Genomic DNA, 22,676 nt, shown 5'->3' on the forward strand with positions numbered 1-22,676 from the left:
CCCCAGTAACACAAACGCACACGTTCAGCCAATTATAAACACACAGACAAGCAAATGGGACTCAGAGTACAGTATGAAGCTCCGTGCTGGGTCAGCGGCTGGTCAGCTACAGCCCATTGAACACAAACACAGGAACTCAAAGAGACGTAAAGTCTCAGCATGAATCAATATAAAAATCAACTGATCAGTTCATTCAAATGGCTATCTCACACACACACACACACACACACACACACACACACACTTATCCTCAGCTCATTAACCGCCCTCATCGCCAACTAGACTGACAATAATCACATCACTACACAAGCAGAAATTTGGTGTGTGTGTGTGTGTGTGTGTGTGTGTGTGTGTAATCATGTATAGTACCCAGACAACCATCAAACCGACAGTGATAGCTGGTTGGGTTTCTCTCATTGTGGCTGCTTTAATGAGCAGTAATAAATCACAATCTTTCAACAGTGTCGAAAGTTTTGCTTAAACTACAGAACGATATAAAAGCTTCACAGATCAATGTGAGTGATGCTTACTCGCTTCGCCGGCGTGCCTCCATCCCATCAGGTAGGAAGAGTTTGATTGTTGACACGATGCAGCCATGGGTGACTGCAGACAGAGAGACGACAGCTCAGTACTGTTCACATCGATAAAGTTCTGGATCAACAGCAAACACAGAGACTGCAGAAGAATCATTTTGAAGTTAGTTACAATTTAACTTCTTAAGAGATGCAGTTCTTCATTTTGTGCTGTCACACGTGTTCCTACAGGAGTGACAATGGAAAGTGTTTCCAGAACTACACAAAGATGTAAAATAAATCGTGTATTTTTTTCCACATGTGACAGTTTTGTGCTTTCCACTGCAATCTGTAAAATGTAATGTATATATAATTAGAGCACACTCAACTTGGAAAAACTGATATATTTGAAAATCCACTTTTTTCTTCTCTTCTGTAGATGGATTACTTATTAAGTCAGGAGAATAATTAATAAGAAATTAAACCTTCTGCTGTCCACAGCTTTTACGATCAGGGTCATGACCAGCACTGTCGGAGCAATCTCCAAAGGCTCGCCAGTCAAAGGTAAGTTTTTAGTCCCCTCCCACCAGCATCAGTACGACTGTTCTGTTAGTGCTGCCTTAACAAGCGATTCGACACGACAGGATGACGGGATGGTTGCCCAGCCCTGTTTAAGGTTATCCCACTGATTGTGAAACATATCAGGAGTCGCTGTCTGAATATCTGAGTGTCTGCTGCCTCCTCCTATTCCTCCCACACTACTGCTGTTTTTCAGGATCCTGGCTCAGAGCACCACCCAAAGACATTTCAACATGTAAACAGAAGGAGACGGTCATTGAACCCCTGCCACACCATCACCTGAGCTACCTCCATCCCCCATCTTCCCGTTCAGGTCATTGCCCTGCGTACCACAACGAAGTTTGTTTTGGGCTAAATAAACGCGCACGCGCTGTAGTGCCTGGAACAGCACGTGACCTGAGTATGTGCAGCTCTGTGCACAGAGAGGACAGACACACAGGGAGGGACTCAAGGTTTTTTTATTTATGATAATAGGGTTAACATTATTATAAGGCTGCTCTAAAAGCTCCCTGAAAAGCCTTCAGTTGCTCCAAAATGCTGCCGTGAGCGTACTAACAGGGACTAGAAATCTCTCCTGTATTCGCTTCTCTTCACTGGCTTCCTGTTAGACCCAGAACTGAATGTGAAATCCTTGAATGATAAAGTCCAAAGTGATCAGGCCCCATCATACCTTAAAGACCTATTAGTATCATATTCTCCCCATAGAGCACTTCTTAGTTATGCTGCAGTAGGCTAAGGCTGCTGGGGGACTTCCCAAGATGCATTGTGCTTTTCTTCATCACTCCCTGTACTTTGTCACTACAGCCTCCATTCTCTTCTTTCCTCTTAGCCCCACAGTCACAGGAGATGCTACCCCTCCCTGAAGCCCTTCACACACACCGGACGTGTAAAATACGTGCGAATGTTTCGTGCGTTAAAACTATTTCCTGGACTCGCCTGTTCTTAATGCAGCCGTTCACACCAACCGTGTCATTTCACAGGATTTGTTTTTTTGGACCAAGTTTGATTTTTCTTATTTTCACAAGTGAATGAACGGATCTGACCAATCAGAGCGCTGCTTTTGGGTACGTGAGGTCATATCTCAAAACGCGCACCGATACACTGAACGTGCAGCGATTTTATTCTTCCTCAGACGCAGCTACACGCTGCTCCGGGTCAATCGAGCCACTGAAATTCTTCTCTGCCTCCTCCAGGACCAGCTCATCATTGTTCGATGTCAACAGCATTTTCTTCACAGTGCATTTTATGACAATTTATTCGCAAAAATGCAACATGGTTGGTGTGTGTAGGACACACAACAAGTTCACATCCGAAAGATTACAAATTTTGTGACGTTTTTCCGCACACGCCCGGTGTGTAAAGGCCTCGAGTCTGGCTCTGTGGGCGGTCTCCTCCTTTTTAAAGGGAATCATGACTGATGGGACTCTCACTCTCATAATGGAGGGTGTTTTCTTCTTAATACAAAGCAGCTTAAGACGACTGCTGCTGTGAAGTGGTTTTGTCAGTAAAATAAATAATTTTAACACAGTAGGAAAAGACATTTACATGTGTATATATATACGCGAGCAGCAGAGCATCGGCTTTCTGTTATTCTGTTCTGTGTTGAGTAAAAACAGTTAAGCAGGATATCAGGATAAAATATCTACCTTAAAAGTTGTAGCTTTAGTCTAAAAACACAAAATAAAATTCCCAGAACACACACACACACACACACACACACACACACACACACACACACACACACACACACACACACACACACACACGCACAAATCCAGGATGTGAAAACTCAAACGTGTTTTTTAAGCCTGCCAACTTATTACTTTGTGATTATATAATCTAACTGGATATAATGCTCTTAACATCTATAAAAAGACTCAGTCTGTTTTTATTAGCCTGTGACAGAATCTCATGTGCAGGTTGGATGCCTGTTGGGTCTCCAGTATGAAAAACGGTTTAAGTAGAGCTGAAAATCTGACCTTAATATCTGCTCTGTAATGTGCATGTATGCAGTATGTCATGTGAGCCCAGAGCCATCCTTGAAGAGAAGTCCAGTGTGATTATTTCACATGTGTGCATGTTAACAGCAAGAGGGCGGAAAAATCCTCACTTTCCATTCAGTATGCTGACTGAGAAACGGAAAGTGTGTGCGCTTCAGTGCGTGTCATCAAAGTTCATGTGTGACCTTTATACCTTTGCGTGTGTTCTCAGTGACGTCTACGCCAAACTGGATGATGTCGCCGGAGAGGACCTCGCAGGGCGGACTCTCCTCCGAGCCGCGACTCAACCGCTGGCTGTTGATGAACGTCCCATTGCTGCTTTTAGTGTCCTGCAGGTAGAACTGACACACAAAAACAAAGGTCAGAAACACGTGAAGCAAACTGACGCTGAGAAACAAGCGTGAGCAGAAAACTCTCTGAACTCACGTGGAGTCGAGTTTGAAAACTTCTAGCAGATAAAAAGAAATAAATGAGGAAACAAAGCTGCAGCTCATGATGGTGGAAATGATATCTCACAGCCTTCTGTAGCATGATTTTTGTGTGCTCAAACATTAAATACACTATCAGTAATGAACACTATTTCTTGTTCTATTATGTTTGTTTGCCAACCACTAAAAGGATGTAACATTACCAACTCCACCTTCTGGACCCTAGAAGCTGTTTTAATATTTACCAACAAAAACAACAACAAAAAGGAAAATGCACTACAAATGACCAGGAGCCAATAAAATGTGCCCAATGAGAATAGATCACGTAGTTCCAGGATAAACAGGGGAAATCTGGAAAGCCAAATACTTGGGAGTAACTCCAAAAGTAATGCAAATGAGGCCCAGTGTAAACTCTGCCAGGTAACACTAGCAGAGCAGACTGAGCTTTGAAGAACAGCCATAAAGTTCCCAGCAAATATCAAACATCATTTTTGTTTGACATCTTCAGACTGTACACACAATAGCAGCAGGTAGCAGCAGAGACAATAAAACTGGTGGTAAATGGAAAACTTAGGGGAGGGGATCACCAAAGCTGCTGGGCTTTGAGGCATGAGTGTTTGGACCGAAGAAACAAAGTAAGTCGACTGACCTGAAAAAAAAGACCAACACGCCTAAACAGCAAGCAGCTAACACTGATCGACCTCTGCCCTGACTGCATACATCTGAATATTTGGGGGAATATTGTGTGTATTGTAGCTCTGAGAAGAGAAAAAAAAACAAAACCAAGTGTTCGCCTCCTAATGTGTTCCACCAGAACATGAGACCGAAACACTCAGCATACCTTCCCCAGGAGCAGGTCAGGTGTGCAGGTCAGCCGGCACCAAGAACTCTGGTTTGTTTACATAATTATTCAATTCACCCAAGTACAACACAGCTTCACTGTTGGGTTACACAGCTACCTGTCACGATCCACAGCTGCAGCCCACCTGCCTGTACACTGGGTTTACACCAGTGTACGACAGCTGGTCTGGCCAAAGTTGACCCCCCACCAGGCTGAGGCACTTATCTTTCAGGGCAGCAAGGGCCCCATCTCACTGGTCTGTGAAGTCCCATGATAAAGTCTGACGTGCTTGCTGTCACTGAGTTTTTAAACCAGACATGATGAGAAGGGAGAGACTGACTGAGGGACACTGACCTGTCAATCACACGGTAGAGCCAATGGGAACCACAGCAAACTAAACAATCACAGCATGTACATTAATTACAACAACATGTACATTAATTACAGATTTTATGCTCTTTATGGGCAAAAATTCCACATTTGTAGGCTGGTGGGGTTGGTATGACTTTAATCATTGTGGCTCTCAGCCCTTTCACTAGGACAGATTTTACAATTATTAAAGTGTCCCACATAATAATAATTATTAATATGTTAATAACAGGAGTATTAACAGGTGCTTATTAACAGGTACAGGTTTTGTCCTTCCCCAAAAAGAAAATAACCAGGATTGTTAAAGAAATATTTTGTGGCTGTTGCTTCATTTAATCCAAGTGAAGGCACATTTTTGTTTACCACATTGTCAGAAACACGGTCAGACACATGATGCTAATATTTCTGTTAGATAAGATATTACAGACTCGCTGCCTTAACTGTATGTGGACCCATTATATACAGTCAGACCCAGAAAGGCCCAATTGGTTAAGTTTAGACATCAGAAACTACTCTATTAGATTCAAATGCACACTCTCCCCACTATTTTAAGCTCAGTTTTGATTGCCAGGGTGGTTCATCCTCTCTGGAGATTCTCCACTGCGGAGGCACGGATCTGATATTGGGATCTGATATCTGTCTGATTCTGACCCAAAACGCTGGATCACAGAAAGTAAACCAATCTAACTGCTGATCCTTTCAATCCAGTTCTATGCTGTTGTGCGTTCCCTGCAGCACACGACAGACGCAGAACTAACAGAACAATCACATGTCAGCAGTTGGGACACAATTCAGGCCCACCACCTCTACTTTGTATGTTGGGAATAAATTCTAACTGCAAACTGCAGCTGAAGTGAGTCGGTACGACTTGGTTGGTACGACTAAAAGAGGCTCCTCCCTCTACAGCTGTATTTAGCTGCACTCATGTTTGGCCTTTTAATCACGGCTGAAGCGCTGGTTCAGAGTAACATGTTCAAGAGGTGTCGACTCAGTATTTCTCTTCACCTGTCTGGTGTGTGATGAAGTCGTGTGTGTGACTGTAAACGACAGCAGCACGCTGCAGCCTAATGGCTCCCACTCTAAACTGGAAAAGGACCACTTAAATCAAACAACACCTTTTTCATCATATTTTCACCTGAGACCAGGCTGCAGTAAAAGCTGAATGTAGCTGCTGAGACCATAAACTCAGTGAAGTATTTACTGAGGTCGTAGATGAAGGAACCTGACTGTCAATTTCTCAAACACTTACACACAACTGAGCATCGTGCAGAAATCAGAGATTTGAAAGCATTCACACTTCAGACCACAAAGCTGTGTCCCACAGACAGTGTAACAGATGGACGTAGCTGCCCTGACATCACCCACCGATTTCCTGTTACGAAGCTTTGACATGACCATTTTCACCATCACCATTTTGACGTTTTCCAATCAGATGTGATGAGCGAGGGTTTATAAAGAGCAGCAGAGGCCCTTGTTTAAAAACAAACAAACAAACAAACAAAAAAATCAGGCTTCAACCTCTAGATGCTGAAGCTACATCCATCTTTTATATACAGTCTATGATATTCTAAAGAACAACAATCATGATGGTAAACCACAAACGAGAAGCCAGAATCATATCAACAGTTTCATTCATATGATTCAGGAAAGCTGTGCACAAGTCAGTACACCCAGGCAGGAAACAACCAAAAAACAAAACACACATGAAGCAAACACAGAAACACAACCCCAGCAAACACACAAAGGTAACGCAGACACAGCAAATGTAAAATTACACCACACGCGCGCACACACAGCGATCTGATGCAGATGCCTGAGGCCCGTTTGCCTGTCGTTCCAGGAGTTTCATTCATCAGCCTTCAGCTCTCCATCATGACTGAAACGCTGTCCTACCAGAGCGAGAGGAAGGAGGGGCTGAAGGAGGAAACGGCAAAAACAAGACACAGAGGAGGAGGCTGATGGGCTCACCTCGGTGTTTATCCCACTGCAGTGTGCAACCAAACGCTACCAATTCACAGCTCATGATAGCTACACACACACACACACACACACACACACACACACACACACACACACACACACACAGTTACCTTCTGTCCCCATGGTAACCTGGAGACAGGGAGGGAGGGACCTAACTATAGAGCTTTTCACCCAGCAACACCACACACACACACACACACTCTATGCGTCACATATGGTTCTCACACACTTATATTCACACACACACACACACACACACACACGCACGCACAGAGAAAGCATGACATCATCCACCTGTGAGCTGCAGACTGTGAGTTCAGCCTGTCGTCTGTGACGCCTGATTTCTTATAAAGTACCCGACACACTGACTTGTTTCACAACATTATTAGCAGCATGTCACACAACCAGGAAGTCTTAATAAAGCAGGAAACAGAAACAGCAGCCATGCTGAGTAAAACAGCACTAAAGCCATGCACACAGAGATGGCACCACAGCAGGGGGCAGAAAAAAAATCCCATCTCCTCTGTTCCTTTGAACCAGCCCACCCAGTGAGGCCCAGCAGGAGATTCATAAAGAGAAAATATGCCCCAAAAAAGTTTTATATCAATAAAGATCCCACACGTGGGAAGTGGTGGGTAAACTGAGGAATACACTGACTGATAAGACCTGCTGTGAGACAACAGCTGAGAAATGCTTATGGTGGATATGTATGCTCAGAGTTTTACTGGCTAATTAAAAGAACACATTTTTGTGTGTACCTTTCTGGACATAACCCTCTCAGTGTTTTGAGTCTTGGTCTCGAACCAGGGAGCTTTCACATGTAAGCTGTTAACTACACCAGTGGTTCCCAAAGTGACGAGTGCTGCAGCCCACTTAAAACCAGAACATCCCACGGGCCCCCCTCCCCGGTCGTCCGATAGAGTCAGACTGTGAAATTTTCCTGGCCAGAAGCCTGTCTTCACTCTCATCAAAATACAAGAGAAAGTGATGGATTTCCTTGAAACTTTTATTCAAAAAACATAAATAACACAGGCTGTTGGCTATAAATTGCTACCCAGTCACATATAAAGTGCTAAGGCCAACATGTGAGCCACTAACCACTGGGAAACAAACTTCAATACAAAAGCAGTAAATTTAAGTCACAGTAATGAGTAACATCACAAACTAACCACCTCCTATTTTTAATTTAATTCACTTTTTATATAAATAAATAACAGAGATGTTCCTGGCGACTAATATCTTAGTGGCCTAAACAAGGAAAAAAACCAACCAGTCTAAAACTAACACTCGAATATCAAGTTAGATTTTAGGCCTGTTTAATGGACAAGGTCAAAAACTGTCTAAACAAAGGCATCTGAAGCCATTAACCACACTCTTCAACAATGAATCGCACTTTGAATGCTGCTCAACTGTGTGGCATCGTGCATCATGAATACTGCCTGTTATACTCCGAACAGTCTGTTTAATATATGAAAACACGTTACTGCAAACAACGTTTCCGCATCATTAAAATACGAGAAAACAACATCCGAAAAATGAATAAATTGCGACTGTAAAGCCCACATGGAATTTTATTCAGGTCAAAAGTCACGAGAAAAAACATAAATGATTTCTTCTCCTGAGCGCAGGTATTCACTCCTCGCAGCCGTGCTGAGAACAGATCAACGGGACAGGAGTGCAGAAACTTCACAACTTACCTTTGAAACTTTAAAACCGGAGGATTCATTCAGCATGACCATGCGCGTAATTTGCGGGGGGGATAGGGGGATTATGACCCCCCCCATAATCTGATCCAATCACTATAACCCCCCCCAATAAAGTCACATCATTTCGATTTACAAAAAACATCTTACATGAACAACACGTTAATTTTCTTTATTCATTATCAATTTTGGGTAAACTACTAGCATGTTTAATCATTTGGTAATGTAACCCCCCCCTCTCACCCAACAACCCGCTTTCTCTACCAAGCTGCAGCGTTCGCCTGTGGAAGCAGCTGCTGGGCAGCGGGCGTAGTTTGAAAAAATGAAGAGTGCCAAAAAGCGGACAACCAACAAGTTTTCATTGTTGGTCCACAACACCCCTCGTAAAAAAGCAGAAAAATAAAAATGAGGTAAATGTATTGTTAGCTGATGATTTAATAACTATGCCGCTGTGGACCAGACACACTGAATACGGGTTCAGGTATTTTAGCTCCGTTAGACCTGCTGCTCCTAATCTGACAATGAGTCACAGAAAAAGAAGATAAAAGTGGTTATTTGCACACATGCAGCTCAGTACAATACCTGTAATATGTAATAAACTAAACTCATTAAACAAGTATATAGTTTTACTCAAGTGAACACACACATAACATTTTATGTATTTAGTTAGTAATGACTAATATTAGTACTGATAACAGGACTGAAGATGAGAGTCCCAGAAAATGAAAAACGTAAGCCTTAATTGTTGAAGGTGCAGAGTAAATACAAAGAAAGTTAAATAAATACATAGTAAAAGCATTACAATGTATTTCTAATACATTTCTAATTAACCCAGAATCTCCTGAATCCTTTTAGAAAAGTAAATGATTTAATAAATAAATAAATAGGCAGCGAGCTTACCCCCCCAATGTTGGACCCAAAGTTACGCCCTTGAGCCTGACAGTAATCCACTGACAGCTGTCAGCGTGTCCGCTGCTACACAGGAAACCATCACTACTGATAGTTAACTCGGCAAACTTTATTCTCCAGATTGTGAGCAGATACGGTTTAAAGCAGCTCTTATGTTGCTGCCACGCTGTAACTCAGTCTAACGTAATAACCTGAATTATCCATCAAAGTGATCAAATTTATGCTTGCGCAGGTGCGTTGTGTGTTTTAATTACCTTTCGGCTGTGTCCCGGTGTTTTACATGCAGTGCCAGCAGACAGAAACATAAAATTCTGGGGCTTTTTCCCTCCTGGGTCTTACTCTTTGCTGAGTTCAGTTTAGTTTTTTTGAGGCGCTAACACATTTGTCCCTCTAGTTTTTTTTTGTTTCTATGTACAAACTTGAGGGAGTTATGGCACTTTTCTATAACCATGACATGGCTGCAGTTCTATCTGGTGACAGATGGCTGCGTAACATTTAGGACAGCCAGTTATGGCACTGGACATCAATTAAAATCTTATCAGGCTAACCGACTAGTACATCTTGTACCAACAAGTGACAACAGTGACAATTAGTCATCTAGTCAACTATTCGTGCACATCCCTAATAAATACATTTATATAAATATGTAACTATGCATACTTGTGAGTAATTTCAAACTGAATTTCTGTTATTACTGTGGGTCCCCTGCAGTACCTTCGCTGACCACCAGGGGACCGCAGCCCACACTTTGGGAACCACTGCACCACACCATGGAGCTATTATGCATGTTAATAATCTAAATCGGCAAAATAATGTCACTAAAGTTTTTTAAATAAATCTAGCTGAGTACACCCCTGCCCCACTTCAAACACATCCCTGCATGCTGCAGGTGTCAAGCTTAGCTTATGGGGACCAACTGTGACGTCAACACAGCCCCATAACCATTGATATCAGTACCTGAGGCGTGCTGGAATTGCTGCAGTCTTATCTCAACAATAGGTGCTGCTAATAGTGCTTTTATAGGAATAACAGTCATCGAAACATGAACCAAAACTAAAAGTATTTTTCCAGTCTCTTCCATAAAGCTGCTGCAGCATCTTTGAGTTCCTGCGCTGATTTATCATTGAGACACAATAGACACGAAAGCACAAAACACACAAGCAGCCGTGACATCACTTTTGGTACACAACACTGTTTGCTAGGGTGACAACAGTAAACATAAATTAGGCATTACTATGACAAAGTTGCATGAAGCTGTCAGCATGCAGCAAAGTTGAAGACTGCAGCAAACTAACAGTTTATCTGCATAGAGAAAGTTTTTATTTTAACTTATAAAGGTCTACTGCACTGTTATTTTGGTGGGTCAAACAAACAGCAGTGGATGGACACAGCTGAAGAGATCATCTTCACATTCCAGCTTGCTGAACAGGTGGTTTGATAAAGGACCCCAGTACCTTACCAGTAACAGTTCTGGTTGTGCTTAAAGTGATTAAAGTAACCAGCGCTGTTCTTACGACTGCTAGACCAACATTTTCTTTCACCTCGGCCAACGGCTTCACTTCTTTGCACTTTGCCAGGTGTGTAGACAGACTGCAGCTTCACATTAAACTGTGACAGCATCATTTTTACTGCTGTGGCATCCTCAGTCTGTTAAACTAAATACAACTAGAGGCCACTTGGGCTGAATCTTGTAATACCATTTATTCACTTGTATGTTCCTAAATAGTTTCTATTGTGAGTCTATTTTAATTGAAATTGGTATATATAATATAGGAGTTCTGGGATCAAATTTCTGATATTGTGATGCGTCCATCCAGCAATAATCCAAGCCAACTGTGAGGCATCGGCCACTGAAAACTTTCCATAGTGACTAATAAGTGGCTAACTGTTAACTAAGAACGAATGTGTGAGCGAATGAGACAGTTTGTTAACAGGTCACCGAGAGGAGAAAATGTCCCAGCTGGCTGTTGCTGTTTTAAAGCTGAGTTTAGATGTGTTGGTTGGAAAGTTTCTGATTTTATGTGAAATGAAGTCACAACAAAGCAGATTACAGAGTGACGCACTGTGGATATGAGCTGAGATTTCTTCCATGCATACCAATATGAGGGAAGGAATTCTTTCCCAGTTTAATCAGTCTGGAAACTCATCTACCACAGAGCAGGATGAGCTACGGTCTCTTCAAATACAATGAATGCAGTCTCTCCAGGAGGGTCAATAAACAGAAGATGGAAACAATGTTTCTTAAAGTCCGGTCGATGCCTGCATGTTTGTTTATTTTATAACATGTAGGTATGTAGTGCTCTTTAAATACATGTTTCTGTTTGTGTTGTATTGGTTTGTCCACTTGTGGGCATAATGAGATATTTAAATAGCTCAAAACTGGTTTTCTTGGTAAAACAGCCAAATGTGATGTTTTGCCAAGACAAAAGAAAAAATAGAAACAGACATTTTGGAAAACTTCATTATAAAAAGGGCTCATTTCCAATCTGCACATCATCATATGAATGAAGCACTTTTTATAGCAGAAGTTTCTCCACCAGCATTCCTGCAATACTTCCACCCACCAGTAGACCATTCCTCAGCGATACAGTGCATCCCTTTATCTTATCCCTTTCCTCCCTCATCAGTGTCGTCTAAACAAATGTCACGCTATTCTCTTTGGATTTTACTTTGCTCTTAGCCTCAAAAAACAGTGCAAACCATCAGCTGGCAGCCAGCAGGCAGAGCAACCACTTAACCAGTCAGCAGGTCGACACATGACACCAGTTTGCTTCAACACTACACACATATTTAAAGAAAGCAACAATCACCTGATGGACAAACATTCCCGCAGGAGTCACCCTGACCTTTACTACAACTAAAAATAATCCCACTTTAGAGTAAGACATGCAATATCTCCACTTAATTCTCATCTGCGAGGAGATCCACGGTCTTCAAAAAATTGTATACAGATAAAATCAATCACTGGACGCTCTAATCTAGTCACTACCTTGGAAAAACAGCAGAGAAACTCAGACACCAAATACTAATATTTAAAGAAAATTTGACATGCTGACTTTTCACATCAGCTAAAACATGTACACATTTATCTCATCAGAACAGCAGCTCCCATAAAAAAAGGCAGCACCAAACATCTACCACTGCAGGAAGCTCGGACCAGTCAGGACACGTTTCTCTCTCAGAGGCTTGATAAACAAGTTCCTGAACTCTCACTGCCGGCCCACAAAACAGAAGCAAAGTGGCTGTACCACGCAGGAAAACATTTAAAAACTTATTTTCTGTCAAACCTTTAAGCCTTTCTTAAAAATCAGAGCTGATTGGTGATGCTATACATTTCATTTTTTTTTTTTAAAAGCATCACTGGGTTACATTCAGCTGACCAGCTAAGTTCGTCTCTCCTCTCTCACTGTTTTCACTGAGGGCCTGGATGCTAATGCTGTTAGCCCCAGTTCACAGGAGGACTGTGGCATTGAGATGAGTGATAGTGAGGGCGCAGCAGTGCTCGCACTACCAGACCAGAGGGAGGTTGGTCTCCTATGGAGGAAAAAGGTGCCCACTGTGGTTTACACTCAACACTATAAACCACTACAGACTGACTATCTGACAACTTCCTGGTGGTGCATGTTTAGGAGGATGGTCCTGGGTCAGGATGTTAGAAAGTACCTCAGGATAACAGAGAAACCTGAACAGCCTATCACTTATGGCCGTTGAATCTAAACTGTCAGGAAGGTTGGATGTTAAAATGATGAATGAACAGCAGGAGAAAATCAGTTCTTTAATTCAGACATTTTTAACAGCAGTGTTATTTTGATTTAAGTGTGACTTTTTTAAAGTGCATATAATGTGCTGTATATGGTTGTGCAAAACTGCTACTGTCCAAACTGTGCTTAGGGAGGGCACCTGCAGTACGTACTGTGCATGTGTATACTCTTGGCTCTCTGTGATGGATGCACGCAGCTCTGGCCGTGAGCATAGAAGCCCCGCCCACCTACTGTTCAAAACTTCTGTTTCCAGGAAACGGCCAATCGGAACATAATAGGCTTAAAGGGGGTGGAACTAAGCTTGTTTTAGAGAGGATGGTCTGAGGGGCTACACTGAGGCCCAGTGTAAAAAAAAAAAAAAAGTTTTATTTTCTCTCATGAATCATGCAAAGCCACTATATTAGAGTCCAAGAATAACAATGTTGAGCAGCAGAAAGGTGTACTAGGACCAAATTAAGATACATGTTAAAAATACTGTTAAATCAAGCATAACATCTTACTGTAATGACACAAGTGCAGGTAAACTGATTTTCCTGCACATGTGTGTACATGCACTTTCTGCATCTTTTACCACAAAATTTAAATAACTGAAAACATAAGCTAATTAGCATTAGCTAATTACCATTTGCTTTCTAATGTTAAATGCTAAATGGCGTGCCCGCTTACACTGATGCAGAACAGGTGGTAAAAATGTAGGACCAAGATACTGCATAATCAAATCAGCTTTATTACTGATCAGTCTATAGTCACAGCCAGCAGAGGTCAAGTGGAAGGTCGAATGCTGGACAGAGAAGTAGCCATGAAATTTCACTTATTAATTACTGACATTAAAGCCATGAAGAGGTCCCATTGTGGGTCTGGATGTCAAAGGAATGGTCACACCACAGGACCGGCAATGAGGCATGAGATTTTCTCCATATTTTATTAATGAATGCATCTGTCACACTGCAGGAAATGAGTCATGATGGGTGCGATAAAGCTGTAACTGTTGAGAAAAGACTGAGGACCAGCTGGATTGTTATGCTGAGAGAGAGAAAAGGCCAGTAACTGACAGCCTTTTATACCCCTGCTTGGTTCATTCATTTAATTTTTTTAATTCTGTTTTTCTAAACACGTCTTTGTTCTGTAAAAGTTCCACGCTGACAGTGATAAAGTTTTTCTGGCCTTCATTTGAGGTCATAGTCCTCTGATACGGTTGGTAGAGACCCAAGATTTACTTAAACACAGATTATATAGCAGGATTAAATAACAGTGTGTCTTTGATAGTGTGAGCTGTAACATGACACACCTGATTATAACCAAATGTTAAAAAAGTCCTGACTGAAAAATGTATTTGCTGAGTTTACATTATTGATAAGACATGAATTATAGATTAGCTGGGAGGATATGAGTCCTGAAACTGATGTGAAGCAATCAGATGGAGAATAGACATGTCACAGCGCTGGTGTACTACAGCAGCATCAGTTCCACACTGAGGTGTAGACAGTAATTCTGGCCTGCCATCAGGTTACTCGTGGAAAAAGCATTCATTAGCATCATCTGAATAACTGGTCACCACCCACATTTGTACATTTTAAGTAGGTGGATTGGGTATCGGTCCAGTCCTGAAACAAGGAGCCACTGAACTATGGGGCAGATTCACTTCACCAGGTTACAAATTCATCTGCACACTTTCACTGTAGCTTCCTCCTAACTTAGTTTTGCTCTCACTATGTAGAACAAACCAGTGGGTGAGAGCAGCTTTTCTTCATATTTTAACAATGACACAGATGATATGATGATGATTTTTATTAGTATATGAAAATACTGACTGTGAGAAAGGAAAAGCTCCATGTTAGTGTGGGTAAATTTAAGCCATTTTGATTGACAGGTGAATCAAAGAGTGGAAAGACCACCAACGGCCCCAAAAAGCAGCTGGCCAATCAGCTTGCCCAGCATGCTTTTATTTTTACTGGCCTCAGGCCATCCAGCCAATGGTTATGCAGCACCCTGTGAAGTCTTCTCTCTTATCTGTTCAAGATTTCTGAGCTCCAAGTCCAACTTGATGAGCTCAGTTTCACTTGTGATGGCAGCGTGCCAACTATGAATGCAACAAAGATTCAGCGAAGGACTATAAATCATAAATTGATCATTAGCTGACAGGAACCCCTTAACACATACCTAGATCTGCCAGTACTTGCTGTTTGGATCAGCTCAGGACACATCTTGTTCAAACCTAATAAAACTATTTTGAGTAACTTTCTCGTTATATTTGCCAACTTCAACACGAGCAAAGCCAGCGCTTGAAGTTTTATGCACGTTTAGTGCACAGATGGTGGTAACATGTTCTGCCATCTATTCCTTGGCGTGGAGTGAGAGATTTGTCCCAAAAATTAACTCCCCACCCCCAGGCATGAAGCTGACATGTAAACCTGGAGCATTCACAGGTTACAGAGCATGTCTGAAAGAGAGGCTGCAGATGGAGCGAGCAGGAGAGCCAGCTGACTGAAGCCTGGACCCCTGCCACCATTTCCAAAAGAGGCCGTGTGCTGCTGCTGCAGACAGACAGAGTGTTTATCAGTGTGCTCATTCCTGCAGCACAGTGTGCGCTTTGCCTTGAAAGGTGAATGTTAGTGCATGTGTGTTTTGGCTATATATTTGAGCATCTTTTAGGGCTGAGAGCTGGTTAACTGATTTATCAATAGTTTTTCATTACTGACTATATATTCAAGTCATTAATGAAACAAAAAAAATGCCAGAGGCATTTGTCATCTGTTCTCTGGGCATCTTTAGCTTTGACTGGACAGGGACAGTACAGAGCACACAGGAAAGTAGACCAGCGGTCCAGGGCAGGATCGAACCCAGGCCCCTGCAGCCTTTGGACAGATGGATCGCCAAGTGAGCTATAGAGGTGCTCCGCTTTTGTTACACAACTCACAACCCCTTTGCATTTTCGATATAACATATTAAGGTAGTATTCTTTAAGGAAGCTGGAAGCAGGGGTGTATTTTGTTAACCATGCAGGTCACATTGTTATAGTTGTTTACACACCAGCCCGTATAAAGCAAAGGTATGAAGTGGGGGTGCTTTGCAGCTGTAAGGCAGCAGCAGAACCGACTCATCAGATTAGGAAATGCAGACATGTTATGTAAAAATCACAGTGGGGTGTAATTATGTCGGCTTTGTGTGTTTCAGTGTAAACAAACAAAGATCATAGAGGAGTTTTCTGACATCATTAAGGCTGAATTTCAGTGAGTGTGACTACTGATGGGGCGTCCGCTGTAGGACTGCTTGGAGACAAAAGCAGGGGTACACAAATCATGGACATAATCACAGCAACACCGATTCTGACTGCACATTTTCAATATTAGCATTTTAGCATTTTTTAGATCTAGAATCGACCATATTTGGACGTGTGCGCTAAGTAAATGTGGTTAGCAAACTGTATCCATAACAGGTACAGGTGCACAGCCACAGATACCTGCTAATGAGTGCTAAGTATCACTAATATTTGTCAGATAATTGATTTAAAATGTTTTAAAAAGGCACAAATTAAACAGGTGAGATTTAAAACAGCCCAGCCACCCTGGACACTCTCTCTTCTCCCTGCTCCCATCAGGCCGGCGTTACCGCTGCCTGAGGACTTACCCACAAGCCATCCGTCTGCTCAACTCTGAGCCCTAACTGGACCATTATTGCACAGTGTAAATATTATAATTTAAAAAGTGTGTATAGTGTATAGTATATAGAGTATAGTGTATAGTGTGAATTACTTTTTTTTATTTTTATTCTTCTTATTTATATGTGTGTGTATATAAGGTTGCAGGTACAAAATACATTTCACTGTGCATTGTACTGTGTATAACTGTGCATGTGACAAATAAACACTATCTTATCTTATCTTATCTAATCTTAAAAAAAAAAAAGAGAAACCATCAGGGCCAAAACCATCTTTTACAGCATGCAGGAAACATGTTTATTTCTGGTGTAAATTTGGGCATTTTAACACATTAGTCTGGAGACTGAGTGGCTTTTGGAGTCATCCTCAAGTAGAAATTAGAGGAACTGCAGTTTGTGGCTCTTCGGTGTTGGCTTCATTTTTCAGCCCTCAAAGTTTCAACTGTTTCAGTTTTTAATGACAGTCTAAAAGCTAAAGCTTTGACACAACAAGATCAACTTAATACACTACAGCACAATCTGATCATTAAATAAAAACTGAACCTCAAGCAACCAAAATATTTTAGCAACTACATTTTAAATGTCTCTATTAGTGCTCATCATACCTATATTGTTTCCTCTATTGATGACAGACAGAAGGAATGCATTTCCTACTACTGCACATGCCTCTCAAACTCTTCATCCACACAGCGATCAGGACCACAGACGCAGTATTCTTGTAACTGGGCTGCAAAGAGTGTCCGAATATCCCAGAAAGCAGCAAGTTTGAACCTGGCATTTCTGCTCTGGCTGCCAAACCGCACACTTCAGGACATCTCTGAACCTTATTCTAGATTTGTTAGCCATGTTTCACTGGAAAACATTACAATGTAGTGATTAGGAGTATAAATTACAATCAAATCACAGCCCGTAATATTAAAATAACCCCACAGAGCTTCCCATTATCCTTTTCACACCAATGGGACAATCCCTGTAAACCTATAAGTTACAGGAGAAGTAGATGGTAGGAAACATTTTCACAATTAAACTTGTCACAACAGCAAATATATACAGCTGGTTAAAGTTAATTAATGCAGATTTACCAACAATTTACCAACAAAGAGGAGAAAAGTTGCCAGAGCCACAGGTAAACTGCTTTCATATGCTGAAATATACTTTTAAGCAGCCTTTTTAATTTAAGCTTTGCTTATTAAAGCATTATTTATAAAAACTGCTCATTAAGTGCCAGAAAAAAATCTTGAAAAGACTTTTTTTTTTTAAGAATAGTTAGCTAAAAGTTGCTAACATATACTGCAAAATAGGGCTGCAACTATCAGTTATTTTAGTAATCGAGTATTCTATCAATTATTCCATTGATTAATCGAGTAATCGGATAAGAAATACTTTTGTCCTATTAACAGTTCATCTGCATAGTTTAACTTCTGTACTGCAGTGTGAAACAAACAGGGTGGATGGAGCAGCTACAAAGTTCTCTTTTCTTCACCTGATGATCGGGTGGTTGATGAAGGACCTCCAGCTGTTTTAAGGTGGTTACAGGAAAAAGCGCTGCTGCTTTGGACGCTGGAAAAACATTTACTGTCGCTCCACCTGAGCTCACCATCTCAGTCACAGCTCCGCCTCTTTGTGCTTGTCGCAGGTGTGCAGACAGACTGCAGTAAAACAGCTGCTGCTGTTGTGTTATCAGTGTTTTTGTTGAAAAACTGGGGGCTGCGTGAGCTTAATGTTGTAAAGCTTTGTATTCACAAGCATCCTCCTAAATATTTTCTACTGCAGGTCTATTTTTAGTCACTAATCAGGGATTAAAGTATAAAAAAATATTTTGATGGAGCCCCTCAGTACTGAACAGGTGACGGGGGGCTAACAGCTGAAATTCTCAGCACATCGATCACAACACACACACACACACACACACACACACACACACACACACACACACACACACACAGGTGTAGAGAGCAGTGGACGCGGGTAAAAACATGTCGGCGATGATCCACTCAGTGTTAAAGGGTCGTTTTTCCAAATGACGAAGCAGTGGAGGACATGAGGGTGAAACACTCTGTGTACTCAGAGACACCTGAGCTGCAGAGTTTAAACGAGGCATCGACCCAACAAATTTATGTTGAGGATTTTTTTTAATAAACAAATTATTCGAGTTACTCGGGGAATCGTTGCAGCCCAACTCCAAGCTAGTTTTGACTTCTAACAATGAGCTCATGAGGGAACCTGAGTCAACAGCATCTTCCTTCCTGTTTGGGGAACAGTCAGGTTAAGTTGAACCACCTGTCAACTTATTCAGGTCAACACATTTACTCCTTTGGCTCTTCAACAATAACCTTCATACCAAACTGGCTCATGTTCAACTGGACTTTGTATGCTGATCTTTTCTCCAGGTTCCTGGAATACTTTCACAGATTTAGTAGGTAACAAGACATGAATAAATAGAGTTGGTGTAGAATAGGGTGATGTAACACACATACAAATAGTAAATGGGCCTCAACACCCCTACACTCTAAAAATAAAAAGCTCCTAACAGCTTGCATCGTGTCTAAACATGTTATGAAGCCTGCTTCTCGCCCAGAATGTTTAAGTACCAATTAAAAGATAGTAAAAGCTGCTGCAACATGTCAGGATCAGTCCAAATTCTGACAGAAAAGAGGGAAAGAGACAGCATAACAGACTATCTGATATTCCCATTGAGACTGCTGGTAGCAGACCCTCAACACTCAAAGATAACGGGAATTTATCCATCTCAGCAGATTATCCAAGCACCCTAACACCTAAGTCTTCTGTATAACCACCAGCAGCTGCTTATGATCAAGAAACTGAGACAAAGAAGGAGCCGTTAATGAATGAAACCAAGACAGTTTAGCCTGTTACCCGTTTCTTTAAACCATTTTTACTGACTTTTCATATAACCCAAATGTCCAAATGGAAATGCAGGGCCAAAACAAACCACTTGCTAACTGTGGTGATCCTGAACAGTTCCCGGTGGCTAGTAAGACATCCGTCCTAGTTTCATAATGATCAGAAACTGCTCGTCTAAAGGTCCACTGTAGTGTCCTGCTGCAGTACTATCACCGAACACATGCACAATGCCAGAGCTGAGGCTACCAGGCTGCTGTTCCTGCCAACAGAGTCTTATTCCTCCACACACACGCTCAAATATTAAGAGTACCGCAGATTTGCGTCCTGTCCATGTAACAGTGTTCTTGCACGTGTTGGCATTCATATCAATGTCATTACCATGCCGTGGGTTACTGACACCAGACAACAGCTCCGCTCTGCTGTCAGCGGCGCTCTCCACCGGCTGCCTGGGTGACTGATCAGCTCTCAGCCTTTAATCATCAACTAACTACCCACGATGCTGTGTTAAAATCACCACTGGCTACCTGCCGCATCACCGGCTTCTGTTTTCTTAAAGTGGTGCTAGCATTCAGTTGATTTTCTTCAGCTGCAGCAGCCATTGTGCCACATACAAAATAATATTGGCCACTGATGCCTTTATACAGCACAAAGATATAAAGCTTGTTTGTTTACCTCAATATTCTCTCTGTGACACCATGCACAGGCTTCTACTTGCTCACAGGTATTTTACACCTGAGTAAATAATGAAGGCTTCAAGCTCGTAAGTCTGTGAAACCATTCATTCGTAGTTTAATTACTGCGTGGGTTTGCCCTTCTTTCCTTTCACCTGTTGGTTCAGAGTCCTGCACAGAGAGCTCACCAAACATGAGTCATCTGCAGGTACTGCTCCAAACCAACACCAGGAGGGACACGTGCATAAGAGAAGTCAAATTATTGTTCAGTATAAAAAAGGAGTGAGAATAATTCACTTTTTTAGCACATATTGTCCAGTTGGGACCCCAAAAAAAACCCCAAAGTGTTGGCTGGTGGAGCTGCTCCTGTGTCCTGTGAGGGGATAAATCTGGTCTGATCTTGTCTGCTGGCACGTGTCACAGTTGAGCGTACAAACGCACTGGATGAATGGATGGCTGGTGGGATAACTTAAGTGAGTAATACAGCTGTATTAGAGGGATCTCGTCTCTAAGTCCTAAATCTGATTTAATCTGACATGTATCTGCCTGCGTGTCCATCCAACTGACAGACCAGTCAGTGGCTTACAGACACTTTAACCGACCTGTCACAAACAGGGTTAGGCTAAAGGGAAAATATATCAGCCATCTCCACTATTACCACCAAGTCTTTGTTTAGGTCATTTTTGGCTTCTTCTTTTGCCAATATATCAGCAATTGCCTGGTGGAAATTTTGAACTCATCGTCCAACCCAGGAAATCTGTTCCCATGAGTCATGTCAGTGAGGTAAACCTGTTTGGAACGCAGCCTTCAATATACTTATAAATCCACCCTTTTTGTTTTACTGCTATCTATTTAAACAAGGTTAGACAGATCTGAAACATTATGATAGTCCTGCTGTTATTCCATCTGAGGAAGATGCCTTTTCATTACCGTACCCGGGTATTTTTCTGGCTCAGAGTGGATCTTTGGGGGGACCGACTAAGAAACATACGCACAAAAGTCCCCACAGAGTTAAGTTAAAGAGTCTGTGTCGCTTTTCTAAACAAGTTTTTGTGTTTTATTACCATTTTGGGTAATTTAATAAAGAATGTTTGCTTAATGAGTAAATTAAAGCCCACTTTAGAAAACCCTGATCATATTTGGGGGAGGAAAAACTATGTTCTGTTTTGAATACGTTTCTCAGTGTTAAGTGATAAACTGGACTCAACTATTTTATTCTTTTCTTTCTGCTTTTCCTGCATATAAAAAGTTTCATGCCCACCAAACTTTTTCTTCCACCAAAGAGAGAACCAGCACGATTTTATTTTACAGTTATTAAAGCTTAAAATACATTTATGTTTTTCAACAGGCCAAACATTTTCCAGGAAAATGCAGTAAGATAACACACACTTCACTAATGTGAGAACCAAGTGTGAATATTCAATCTGTAAACATCCATTTTGGAAAGAGAAATAATCCTGTTATTCTGATTTTCAGTCACAGTCACAGATACCAACCCATGAAGAGCCATTCTGATCCAAGACAATGCTGATAAGACCCATTTATAATCAGACACATGCAGCCTGAGGCTACTTTGAAGGAAAATAATTTACATTTGTTGTTTGTAAATTAAGAAACCTGCAAAAAACAGTGTTATAATAACACCACTTATAACATTTTGGGACATGTAAACAAACTTCAGGTGTAAGAGTAAAGAGTACTGATGCACAGATGGAGTATTACCCGTGAGTCACTTATTACATTTGTGGTGAGTTTTTACATAGCACTGATCAACTGTCTGAATCTGACTGACAGGTCCTGAGCTACACATCAGTCTGTTTGACTGGATCTCAGCTCCCAAACTGAAGTCCCAGGACCTCCGGGGTTAAGAGAGAAGCAGCTGGGTCCAACCTGACCTTCCCATGATGGCTGCGGCTTAAATAAACACTTCATTATTTTCTCTGAGAGCCCTTTAGATATTCATCTCAGCAGCTGCACTCATGTCAATTAGCTCATCCTTCCTCTGCAGAAATCAGCGGCAGCAGGAGTCCACAGCATAATGCGTAAACACAGAGCCGGAGGTCTCTGACTGCAACGCTTTAAACCTGACCACATGTAAAAGACGTTACATCAGCCTGGCTCTGATGGACTCTCAGATTTAAAGAATGGGGAATCCTTCTCAGTGTCTTCCACTTTTAACCCTGCTGTCATTACAGTTTTGTACGGCAGGTGACAATGTTCTAAATACAGCGTACATTTAAGCTGATATTGGTTTCTTTTAGGTGTCTAAAGCCTTTGCTGCTGCTCCTCATGTCCACTGCAGCACACAGTTTCCGTGCTGGCCGGTGCTCCTGTCTGCTTGGAGTCTGGGGTGTCAGACTATTGGACTTGTATAAAAGGCAGCAAACACTCATACATTAGA

The 22,676-nt window shown here is 41.7% G+C and overlaps 1 protein-coding gene across 8 annotated transcripts in view; it reads right to left on the minus strand.

Moving 5' to 3' along the window:
• The window catches only part of slmapa (sarcolemma associated protein a), a 67,586-nt gene that overhangs the window by 38,531 nt on the left and 6,379 nt on the right, over positions 1–22,676 (minus strand). For all 8 annotated transcript variants that reach the window (XM_030729272.1, XM_030729278.1, XM_030729276.1 and 5 more), the window contains exons 3-4: positions 3,285–3,432; positions 531–603 (exon numbers count right to left, since the gene is read on the minus strand). In XM_030729272.1, the coding sequence (XP_030585132.1) occupies positions 531–603; positions 3,285–3,432 (221 nt within the window). The remainder of the gene's footprint in view (positions 1–530; positions 604–3,284; positions 3,433–22,676) is intronic.

The sequence above is a fragment of the Archocentrus centrarchus genome, chromosome 5 (genome assembly GCF_007364275.1).
Source record: "Archocentrus centrarchus isolate MPI-CPG fArcCen1 chromosome 5, fArcCen1, whole genome shotgun sequence".
Lineage (NCBI taxonomy): Eukaryota > Metazoa > Chordata > Actinopteri > Cichliformes > Cichlidae > Archocentrus > Archocentrus centrarchus.